At 41.7% G+C, this 12,627-nt stretch overlaps 1 protein-coding gene across 1 annotated transcript in view; it reads left to right on the forward strand.

Annotated features, from left to right (window-relative positions):
* Window positions 1-11,577, forward strand: part of LOC139536509 (neurexophilin-2-like) — a 102,429-nt gene extending 90,852 nt beyond the window's left edge. The window contains exon 2 of the mRNA XM_071337070.1: window positions 9,744-11,577. Coding sequence (XP_071193171.1) covers window positions 9,744-10,619 — 876 coding nt within the window. The 3' untranslated portion in view covers window positions 10,620-11,577. The remainder of the gene's footprint in view (window positions 1-9,743) is intronic.
* Window positions 11,578-12,627: the final 1,050 nt, after the last annotated feature.

Here is a 12,627-nt window from a genome sequence, read left to right on the forward strand (position 1 = left end):
GGAGGAGGATAGGTTTTAAAGGATAAATGTGAGTATGAGTGAACTGTAGATCAAGGATCAGACCATTGCGGCTGCCAGCTCATTGATCCAAAGCTTCCTAATGATGAAAATAGATCTTAATTGTAACAGTCATTGACAGATCAGAAGTCAATTTCACCTGACACCCTAACCCTCTAGCATTTGATAAGTGAGTATGAACCTACTCTCTCTTCCTGCTGCATCGAACATGCTCTGGCCTTCCAATCACTGCAGGTGCGTCCCAAATGGCACCCTCTTCCGTATATAGTGCATTGCTCACAACCAGAGCTCGATAGGCCCTGGATCAAAAGACCCTGGAATAGTAGTGCAATACACAGGGAGTAGGGTACCATTTGGGACAGAGCCTGCTTCTCTCTGCATGCACTTACAGTTGATCGGCTAGCTCTGCGCTCCTCTTTCCTAAACAGTGTATTAAGATGCTTTTTGCTCGTAGACCCACCAAATGCAGTTAAAGTGTTATTAATGTTTCAACATCCCCTAGAGAAAGTGCATGTTCATGCTCTTCTCTCTCGTCTCACCTCTTCAGTAATAACATTTTCCTTAGCTTATTCTCTCTCCTGTAATGTCTCGTAATCCAATTCTCTTCCTGGCAAGTTGCTTGCCTGTATCATATATATGTATGCAAGATTTTACCAGAAAAAAAAATCACTCCATCTTTATCCGTTCCCCTCCCAAACCATAAGCTTGACAAATAAATGGGGGGTGGGGGGGGGGGGGGGGGGCTGAGAGAGAATCTTGTGTAAAGTAATCTTAGCTGTGAAACGTTGCTGACATATATCATGCTGGCATGCCAAATAACACAGATGCATTACTTCAATTGACCACCTGTCCCTTAGAGGTGAACTGAGTTTTGGTGAATGAGATTATTGGGTTGATTTGAAGTGCTTATAGGGTGTGAAGAAATCTATTTCTGTCAGAGAAGAGGGAAAGATTGCCTCACTCCGTTTTATGATTACTATCTGAGGGAGGCTATATTTGTCAGCTTTTCAGGTGTAGGCCTACAGTACAGTTAGTCTTTTTTAATGGTACTGCGGAATTACTTTGTGTATTTACAGTACCTTAAGAAAGTATTCATACCCCTTGACATATTCCATATTTTGTTGTGTTACAGCCTGAATTCAAAAGTGATTAAATAGATATTGTTTCTCACCCATCTACCCACAATACCCCATAATGACATAAGTATTCACACCCCTGAGTCAATACTTTGTAGAAGCACCATTGGCAGCGATTACAGCTGTGAGTCTTTCTGGTTAAGTCTCTAAGATCTTTCCAAACCTGGACTGTGCAACATTTGCCCATTATTCTTTTCAAAACTCTAATTGGTTGTTGATCATTGCTAGACAACCATTATCTGGTCTTGCCATAGATTTTCAAGTAGTTTTAAGACAAAACTGTAACTCGGCCACTCCGGAACATTCACTGTCTACTTGGTAAGCAACTCCAGTGTAGATCTGGCCTTGTGTTCCTCTAGGCTTTTGACTGTGCTTAGCTCCATTCCATTTCTTTTTTTCCTGAAAACCTCCCCAGACCTTTAAGGATTACAAGCATACCCATAACATGATGTAGCCACCACTACGCTTGAAAATATGGAGAGTGGTACTCAGTAATGTGTCGTGTTGGATTTGCCCCAAACATAATGCTTTGTATTCAGGACAAAAAGTGTATTTCTTTGCCACATTTTTTGCAGTATTACTTTAGTGCCTTGTTGCAAACAGGATGCAGGTTTGGGAATATTTCTATTCTGTACAGGCTTCCTTCTTTTCACTCCGTCATTTAGGCCAATTAGGTTATTTTTGTGGAGTACTTTAACTACAATGGTATAGATCCATCCTCAGTTTTCTCCTATCACAGTCATTAAACTCTGTCACTGTTTTAAAGTCACCATTGGCCTCATGGTGAAATCGCTGAGTGCTTTCCTTCCTCTCCGGCAACTGAGTTAGGAAGGACGCCTGTATCTCTGTAGTGACTGGGTGTATTGTATCAATTTAATCAATTTCAAATTCATGCTGTAACACAACAACATTTGGAAAAGGTCAAGAGGTGTGAATACTTTCCGAAGGCTCAAGGCTAATAATGTCACCCATCAGACTATTGTTGATTCAATCTTGTCTTTACATATACTAAATAATGTGTGAAATTTGTTTTAATTTAGAATGGGCCATTATCATGCAGCTGTCTCAAACAGGGGCATGGGGAAAAAAATACATGTCATTTATGCACTTAAATAGCAAATGGAGGACGCTTTTCCCGTGGCTCATTTTCATGCCAGCCAGGTAGGCTATACTCCTGTTGTAAAGACAAGCAATGTGCTTAATACTAGGAAAGTTGAGGTATAAATATAGTAGGCCTAGCATATAGAAAGCTGATGGCATCCCCCTCTTTTTAATAGAGGCCATCACTCTGTTTTCTCACGCAATTGCATAGCCTATAGAAATGTTGCGCGTGTTTGATTAGATTTTCAATCACATTTACATTGATGTCAGAGTGATTAGAGGGACAATAGCGTACTGAGTACCAGGTAGTTAGCAAGTTTTGTAGGCTACTAATGACCACCAGCAGCATCAGAGCTTGGAGTAGCCTAATTACTGTGATTAAACAGTCACATGGAATTTGACTTTCTTCATGACTCGTGACCGCCGGTGTAGTTGTAATGTGGTCACCGTAACAGCCCTAGTCCTTACCAACCTCTATCTAGTGTGTGTCTTTGATTTTAAGATAGTCACTTTTGATGGACAGATGTATCTTAAATATCTCCGTAAGGATGAATATCCTGGACTGACTCCACATATAAAATAGGAGTATTTAGGACTCCTCCTCACTGATGCATCCAAAAGGGGGTACTCTGTCTGTTTTATACTTCAACCTTTTTCTGCTTCGGCCGCTGAAATGGGAATGACAAGTCCAGGTTATCACATGGATATTGTATATGCTGTGAGGTGTATGCAGGGGCGAAAGTTAGGTGGTACGGTCCGGTACGACATCCCAGCAGAATAAATATTTACCATACTGGTAAAATATGAGCCTGTAACAATAATTGAAACAAAATGTCAAGAAAGCTTTAGGCTATTTCATCACGTTTTATCATTACCGCACAGGGCTGGGGAGTAACTGATTACATGTAATCCGTTACATGTAAGGGATTACAAAAAACTGTAACTGTAATCCGTTACGTTACCAGCTAAAATATTGTAATCAGATTACAGATAATTCGATGATTACTTCATGGATTACTTTTAAATTCAGAAAGGATGTTTGTGAAAAAAAATATTTGACACTTCTCTGTTTTCTCAATGACATTCAAATCATAATTGAAAAAGGTGCACGTTTAAATTCGTTCCACCTGAGCGATTCTAACCACAAGTCAGAGACCGCTATGATGACACACCAAATGTGTTTGATGGATCGCGGGAAAAGAGCAGGAGAAGGCATTTTGTAGGCTACAGTCTAAGTTATGTCTTCCAACGGTGCGACTGCTGTCGGTATCCAAAGATTATCCAACTTGAATAAACGCTTGGAGGTAAGGATGACAGCAGTGGTGTAGTCTACGGTGATATGAATATAAATTATTATTGATATCTACACAGCACATTGATGTGAATCACACTGCTGCTCTCTCATTTAGCTATTTGCGCCTTACGTATTGTGGTTGTTGTGGATGTCTATTCACAAATCTAAATGGGTATTTGAACCCAAGAATAGTTGAATTCAAGACGTTTTGGCACCCTATCAATCATTGTTTTTGAAACCAGTGGACAGCCAGTGAAAATGTGCTCATGTAACAGCTGCATAGTGTGGATCCCAGCCTATGGAATAAAAGCAGGGCTTTTATTACTCAATCTAATTCATGCTGATGAAAAAAATACACCCATAGGCCTAATGGACACATGCTCAAAGTCGCACACTTTTGATAGACTTAAAGGGGCAATCTGTAGTTGCAACATCAATTTTTGGACTTATAAATTATATATATTAATGTAAAGATATAATTTAATCGTATTATTATATGTAGTAGAAAGCGATGGGTTAGAATAAGTCTACATAACCAACCCATGAAGTAAAATATCACATCGATATGGCCAGCTATGTAAACCTTAACATTGATTTATCCAGCAATAGATGTCGTTCAATTGGTAACATACATTTTTGTCTTCTTCGAATGCCTCTTAAGGGGAAAGTAATCTAAAAGTAACTGAATGTAATCAGATTAAGTTTGGGTAATCCAAAAGTTACGTTACTTATGACAATTTTGGACAGGTAACTAGTAACTGTAACGGATTACATTTAGAAAGTAACCTACCCAACCCTGTAACCGCATGTCAGAAGCATAAAAAATGAGTGAATGGACTCCAAAATGTGGTTCGATGAGATCACTAAGCTTACCCTAAAGTTGAATTAAATTGCCAAAATGATGTAACCTAATTAGCCTACACCTGTCTATACATAAATTCATATAAATCATTAAAAATAGGCAACTACACCAAAAAGCATGATTCGGCCACAGAGCTTATTTATTTATTTTTTAATAACTGTGGATTGTTTTTAATCGCATTGTATGTATCATAAAATAATTCTGAAATATTGTGCTATAAACATATATACAGTGAACATACATCATTGAACTAATTGGATATTTTGATTGGAGTGCAGTGAATCAAAAACTATTCATACCTTTTGTTGTGCTACAAAGTGGGATTTTGCTCCCGAGCGGCGCAGCGGTTTAAGGCACTGCATCTCAGTGCTAGAGGCATCACTACAGACCCTGGTTTGATCCCGGGCTGTATCACAACCGGCCGTGATCGGGAGTCCCATAGGGCGGCGCACAATTGGCCAGTATCATCCGGGTTAAGGGAGGGTTTGGCCGGGGTAGGCCGTCATTTTAAAATTAGAATTTGTTCTTAACTGACTTAATTGTATTACTGTGTAATGTTAAAGTGGAAGAAAAATGTATCAACACAAAACTATTAATTGAAAATAAAACACAAATATATTTTGATTAGATAAGTATTCAACCCCCCGAGTCAATTCATGTTAGAATCACATCTGGCAGCGATTACAGCTGTGAGTCTTTTTGGGTAAGTCTTTAAGACTGCTGCAAACCTGGATTGTACAATATTTGCCCATTATTCTTTTTTAAATTCTTCAAGCTCTGTCAAGTTTGTTGTTGATCATTGCTAGACAGCCATTTTCAAGTGTTGCAATAGATTTCCAAACCAATTTAAGTCAAAACTGAAACTACGCCACTCAGGAACATTCAATGTTGTCTTGGTAAGTAACGTTATCGTCCTACTGAAAGGTAGATTTGTCTCCCCGTGTCTGTTGGAAAGCCTGTGCTTAGCTCTACTCCTTTTTTTTTATCCTAAAAAAACTCCCCAGTCCTTGCCGATGACAGGCATACCCGTAACATGATGCAGCCACCACCATGCTTGAAAATATGAAGAGTGGTACTGAGTGATGTGTTGGATATGCCCCAAACATAATGCTTTGTATTTAGGACAAAAAGTAAATTTCTTTGCTATATTTTTTGCAGTATTACTTTAGTGCCTTATTGCAAACAGGATGCATGTTTTGGAATATTTTTATTCTGTACAGGCTTCCTTCTTTTCACTCCATCATTTAGGTTAGTATTGTGGAGTAGCTACAATGTTGTTGTTCCATCCTCAGTTTTTGTCCTATCACGGATAATTGTATGTGTGGGGTAAAGAGATGGGGTAGTCATTCAAAAATCATGTTAAACACCATTATTGCAGAAAGAGTCAATCCATGCAATTTATTATCTGACTTGTTAAGCAAATTCTTCAGCTTTTTTCAGGTTAACATGTTTTATTCATTTGTAAACATTTCTATAAAACAGAATTCCACTTTGACATTATGGGGTATTGTGTGTAGATCAGTGACACAACATCTAAATGTAATACATTTTAAATTCAGCCTGTAACACAACAACAGTTGGAAAAAGTCCAGGGGTCTGAATACTTACTGAAGGCAACGTACATCCTATGTAGCCTGGATATTGGATACAAGGGCACTGCGTTCATCCACCTCTGGCCTGCTCGCCTCCCTACCTCTGAGGAAGTACAGTTCCCGCTCAGCCCAGTCAAAACTGTCAAAACTGTTCGCTGCTCTGGCACCCCAATGGTGGAACAAACTCCCTCACGACGCCAGGTCAGCGGAGTCAATCACCACCTTCCGGAGACACCTGAAACCCCACCTCTTTAAGGAATACCTAGGATAGGAGAAAGTAATCCTTCTAACCCCCCCCCCCCCCTTAAAAGAGTTAGATGCACTATTGTAAAGTGGTTGTTCCACTGGATATCATAAGGTGAATGCACCAATTTGTAAGTCGCTCTGGATAAGAGCGTCTGCTAAATGACTTAAATGTAAATGTATTGTAGTGAGGAGTATGATTTAGCTGTCCTCTAAAGCTCCAATTTTGAGTTCAGGCTCCTAGCTGGTGTGGTGATCATGGAGCCATAATAACATAATAACCACTATGTTCATCACACACACACACACACACACACACACACACACACACACACACACACACACACACACACACACACACACACACACACACACACACACACACACACACACACACACACACACACACACGGAGCCTCTGCATAACACCATGCTGACGGAGCTGTGATGATTAGGTCTAATAATGCCGTGTAATTCAGTGTTAGTCTGAGAGATTGGCACACGTGGCGATACCTGACAGCAATGCTGACATGCCTGTCAGAGAAGGTTAACCTCTGCATGCGTGTGTTACATGTACATTCATACATGTATAATGTATTATTGTAATTATGCTAAAACCTACATGACATGTAACAAAGTACACTGGAATTACACTACACCTACGTACAGTTGAAGTCGGAAGTTTACATACACCTTAGCCAAATAGATTTAAACTCAGTTTTTCACAATTCCTGGCATTTAATCCTAATAAAAATTCCCTGTCTTAGGTCTGTTAGGATCACCACTTTATTTTAAGAATGTGAAATGTCAGAATAAGAGTAGAGAGAACTATTTATTTAAGCTTTTATTTCTTTCATCACATTCCCAGTGCGTAGGAAGTTTACATACACTCAATTAGTATTTGGTAGCATTGCCTTTAAATTGGTTAACTTGGGTCAAACATTTCAGGTAGCCTTCCACAAGCTTCCAGCAATAAGTTGGGTGAATTTTGGCCCATTTCTCCTGACAGAGCTAGTGTAACTGAGTCAGGTTTGTAGGCCTCCTTGCTCGCACACACTTCTTCAGTTCTGGTCACAAATGTTCTATAGGATTGAGGTCAGGGCTTTGTGATGGCCACTCCAATACCTTGACTTTGTTGTCCTTAAGCCATTTTGCCACAACTTGTGGTCATTGAAGTATGCTTGGGGTCATTGTCCATTTGGAAGACCCATTTGCGACCAAGCTTTAATGATGTCTTGAGATGTTGCTTCAATATATCCACATAATTTTCCTACCTCATGATGCCATCTATTTTGTGAAGTGCACCAGTCCCTCCTGCAGCAAAGCACCCACACACCATGATGCTGCCACCCCCGTGCTTCACGGTTGGGATGGTGTTCATCGGCTTGCAAGCCTCCCCCTTTGTCCTCCAAACATAACAATGGTCATTATGGCCAAACAGTTCTATTTTTGTTTCATCAGACCAGAAGACATTTCTCCAAAAAGTACGATCTTTGTCACCATATGCAGTTGCAAACCGTAAACCGGCTTTTCTGTGGCAGTTTTGGAGCAGTGACTTCTTCCTTGATGAGCAGCCTTTCAGGTTATGTCGATATAGGACTTGTTTTACTGTGGATATAGATACTTTTGTACCTGTTTCCTCCAGCATCTTCACAAGGTCCTTTGCTGTTGTTCTAGGATTGATTTGCACTTTTCGCACCAAAGTACATTCATCTCTAGGAGACAGAACGCGTCTCCGTCCTGAGCGGTATGACGGCTGCGTGGTCCCATGGTGTTTATAACTGGGTAATATTGTTAGTAGAAATGAACGTGGTACCTTCAGGCGTTTGGAAATTGCTCCCAAGGATGAACCAGACTAGTGGAGGTCTACAATTTTCTTTCTGCGGTCTTGACTGCTTTCTTTTGATTTTCCCATGATGCCAAGCAAAGAGGCACTAAGTTTGAAGGTAGGCCTTGAAATACATCCACAGGTGCATCTCCAATTGACTCAAATGATGTCAATTAGCCTATCAGAAGCTTCTAAAGCCATGACATCATTTTCTGGAATTTCCCAAGCTGTTTAAAGGCACAGTCAACTTAGTGGAATTGTGATACAGTGAATTATAAGTGAAATAATTTGTCTGTAAACAATTGTTGGAAAAATTACTTATGTCATGCACAAAGTTCAAAGTTCAACTTTTACTGTGCCTTTCTATGCAAATTATTTTTAAATAGGTTTTTAGACACTTACAGACTTTCTCGGTCATCTCGCAGTCAAGTCCATCTTACCTATCTTTGATTTAGATTCTGTGAGTTCACTGCCCCCCCCCCCCCCCCCCCCGCCCCCCCTCCTTGTACACGCACACGTAGCAACCCACCCAGGGGACTCCAGCGACTGTTAAAAATCCACCAGCAACTCGTTATCAGATCAATAGCCATTCATCAACATCTGTCTTTTAATTAATTCAGCCAGCGCTCAATATACTTCCAGTCATTTCACCCCGATCAATTCACCTTAAAACCAGACTGCTGAGGCCCGCTTAGCCCCATGTTAATGAATGAGCAGGAGAAATGCATACATTCATTGAATGAGTGGCTGCGTCCCACATGGTACCCTACATCCCCTATACCGTGCACTACTTTTGACCAGAGCCCTATGGCCAAACCCTATGGGCACTGGTCAAAAGGAATGCACCATATAGTGCCAGTTGGAACGCAAACATAGATACCTTAATGTGTGTATTGAGTACTGTATTAGGAGTCTGAGACAAATGGCAACATGAGGTTATTATTGGGATTAATGATTGATAGCAAATGAGCAGAGTTTTGTCACAAACCTGTCTGTTCTACGTCGCTGGTTTGTTCAGACAGAATTAGGAGACAAAAATCATTCTTGCATGACTATTTACGCCAACGTCTGACTGTGGGGGTTGTTGCTCTCTTTTGAGTTTTGGTTTTGCTTGTTTGCTGGTTTCTTTATCTATGAGGAGAATTGTTTATACTATAGCTGGATTGCGATGTGTCTCTGTTGTGGGGAGCTTGTGTTGGTGTTATAACCCTTTAAGAAAAGCTGTAGTTTTAAACGTCAAACCGTCATCTTCTGGGGTGTGTGGCAGAGTGTGTGTATGCGACAGTGCTTCATTGTCTATGTGTTTGGCAGTGACATGATTGAGGAGACATGAAGGGAGAACAAGGGAAGATGTCTAGTCAATCACCTCTGTGAATAACCACTTACTAGACTGTGGATTAAAGCTGTATCGCCTGTCTGAACAAAGCCGTCCATTATCTTCACATGTAAAATCTGCTTTACTGTGTAAAACAACATCCACAACAAATTATGTCATTATAAAAATAGATGCTTTGTGTCTGGGTGGAATCGGGGGATGAAGAAACGCCATCCAAGTCATCTAACAACCTGCATAGTGTATGAGATGAATGATAATCAATATTCCTTGACACTAACTTTCTCCCCCTCTCTCTTTCTCTCTCACTCTCTCTCCCTCTCTCTCTCTCCTCAGGTGCAGGGACTGGAGAAGCAGGTGGCCAAGGGCTACCCTGGACTAGACCTGGGTCCAGCAGGCTCAGTGATGAAGACCCTACCGTATGGCATGGGAGAGGGAGCCGTCGGCACCGGCGGAGGGGCCACAGGGGGAGTCAAACCCCCCTACCAAACCACCTCCCGCATCTTCTCCACTGGCATGGACGGGGTCGGCAACCCGCCCATGAAGCCTCCTCTGAAAACCCCCACCTACAGCTTCTTTAACCCCTACGACTGGGCTCGTAATCAGTCGCTCCTACTCGACCAGACAGGCTACCGCAACAAACGCAAACCCTCACTGAAGACGGCCCAGAAGACCAAGAAGATCTTCGGCTGGGGGGATTTCTACTTCAACGTGAAGACCATGAAGTTCAGCCTCTTGGTCACGGGGAAGATCGTGGACCACATCAACGGCACGTTCACCGTCTACTTCCGCCACAACTCGTCCAGCCTCGGCAACGTCTCTGTCAGTATTGTCCCTCCCACCAAGGTGGTGGAGTTCGAGGTGTTGCAGCACCACCAACCAGGCCTCCACGCTCAGCTCCACCCAGAGCTCACCCAGATCACCCAACAACAGACCCCGCACCAGTCCACCATCGACCCCAAAGAGATAAAGACCTTCAACTGCCGGGTGGAGTACGAGAAGACTAACCGCTCCAAGAAGCCCAAGCCCTGCCTCTACGACCCGTCCCAGACCTGCTTCTCAGAGCACACTCAGTCCCACGCCGCCTGGCTCTGCGCCAAACCATTTAAAGTCATCTGCATCTTCATCTCCTTCTTCAGTATCGATTATAAGCTCGTGCAGAAAGTGTGTCCAGACTACAACTTCCAGAGTGATCATCCTTACCTTGGATAAGAGAGGAGGGATGAGGAGAGGAGAGGGGAGGGGGAGAGAATCCTAAGCGCGTCTGAGGGGATCCGTTTGGGAAAGGGTCCAGACGCAGAATCGCTAATATTGATCCGAGAATGTGTAGTTATTTGCGATGCGAGGTGATTTGTAGATCAGTGATCCCGTGAAGTCCGACTCCAATGTATTGTAGTCGATCTCAAACACTCACAATGACAGGACTGATGACCACAGGGATAGTATTTTTCTGCTCTCAACCTCCTGTTGGATTGTGGATATTATAAATGAGAAGTACGGCTAGTCGGCATCATGGATGAAATACATTATATGGCAGATTTTTTCAAAATGACCTAAAAACCCTTTTATTAGTTGACTTTAATTTATGTATGTAAATAATGTTTCAAAAAAATCTATACATCTCTGCTCTTTAGACATTGGTTATCAATTTTAAATCATTTCTGTCCGTTCGATTTAAACTTTCAAAACAAGCTGGGAAGTACGGACGTTTGATTTTGATGATGTCATATTCTATCTGATGATCTGAATGTGTCATGCTGTCCCTATTATACTATCATGCAGTATAATCTCGGAACCCAGAGTCTTGGAACCCGGGAACCATATCTTGCGTGTGCAACAGTCTGCCACAAGAGACTAGACCTTGTACGGCATTATAGGTTCTAGAAGACTGTCATGTTTTCATTCAAACTTTTCAAATCCTGGATTCAAGAGAATATATAGTCCTGGAGTTATACGTATGAGTAATGATACACGCTGGATATGCATACAATATATGAGCAAAGCACATTAAAATGATCTGCTTCAGGTCGTTGAATAATGGTGCACGTACTGGGATTTATTTTTCACATTATATTATATTTTACGTTCGCTGAACAAATTCATTAGGCATTGTATGAGTCAAGAGCATTGTATGAGGCATTATATAAAAAATAAAGGAATCTTAAATTAATCTTCAGTTGGACATCATGATTTGTATTTTATTTACTTGCAAAAATTCATTCAGATGTTCATTCAGATGTTTGTGTCTTTCTTACTCACCTTCTCTATACCGGTCTTCTTCTACTATGTATCACTGTCAGCTCTCTCTCTCTGTCTTGCTACACTTTCAGGGATAGACCAGGGTTTCCCGAACTCGGTCCTGTGCCCCCTTGGGTGCACTTTTGTTTTTTGCCCTAGCACTACACAGCTGATTAAAATAACCAACTCATCATCACTCTTTGATGATTTGAATCAGCTGTGTAATGCTAGGGCAAAAAACTAAACGTGCGCCCAGGGGTAAGATTGGAACCTGCTGCAGATTTTCATTAAATAACCCATTGCTAGTGCTTAATTGAATTGTGCTCGATATCCTATTATGTTCTTGATCAATGACGTTCAGATGGAATGGAAGACCCCGGAGCTCTACTACCCATGTATCTTCTGGATCCGCTCAGGACACACACACACACACACACACACACACACACACACACACACACACACACACACACACACACACACACACACACACACACACACACACACACACACACGCACACACACACACACACACAAAATGTACTGTTTCTTCTGGAGCTGTTTAGGACACACAGGACACAGAGATTTATGTAGTTCTTCGTCCCAGGAGAGCACCTCTTTATCACGTCTCACTGTTGTGGTTGGGAAGGGTCTCCATGTTATGCTCCATCTCCTTGACACTGACTCTGACACTCTCTCCCAGAAGAGTAGTATGAGGATACGTGTGTGTATGTCTCTCTAGCTTTCTGTGTCTCACTCTCTCGCTCTCTCTGTGTGTGTGTGTGTGTGTGTGTGTGTGTGTGTGCATGCACGTGTATATGCATCTGTGTGTGTGTGTGTGTGTGTGTGTGTGTGTGTGTGTGTGTGTGTGTGTGTGTGTGTGTGTGTGTGTGTGTGTGTGTGTGTGTGTGTGTGTGTGTGTGTGTGTTTAATCCATAATAAATCAGCCATGTTCGAAGTAACTACACAGGTCATGCAACAA

This window comes from Salvelinus alpinus, chromosome 12 (assembly GCF_045679555.1).
Source record: "Salvelinus alpinus chromosome 12, SLU_Salpinus.1, whole genome shotgun sequence".
NCBI classification, from domain to species: domain Eukaryota; kingdom Metazoa; phylum Chordata; class Actinopteri; order Salmoniformes; family Salmonidae; genus Salvelinus; species Salvelinus alpinus.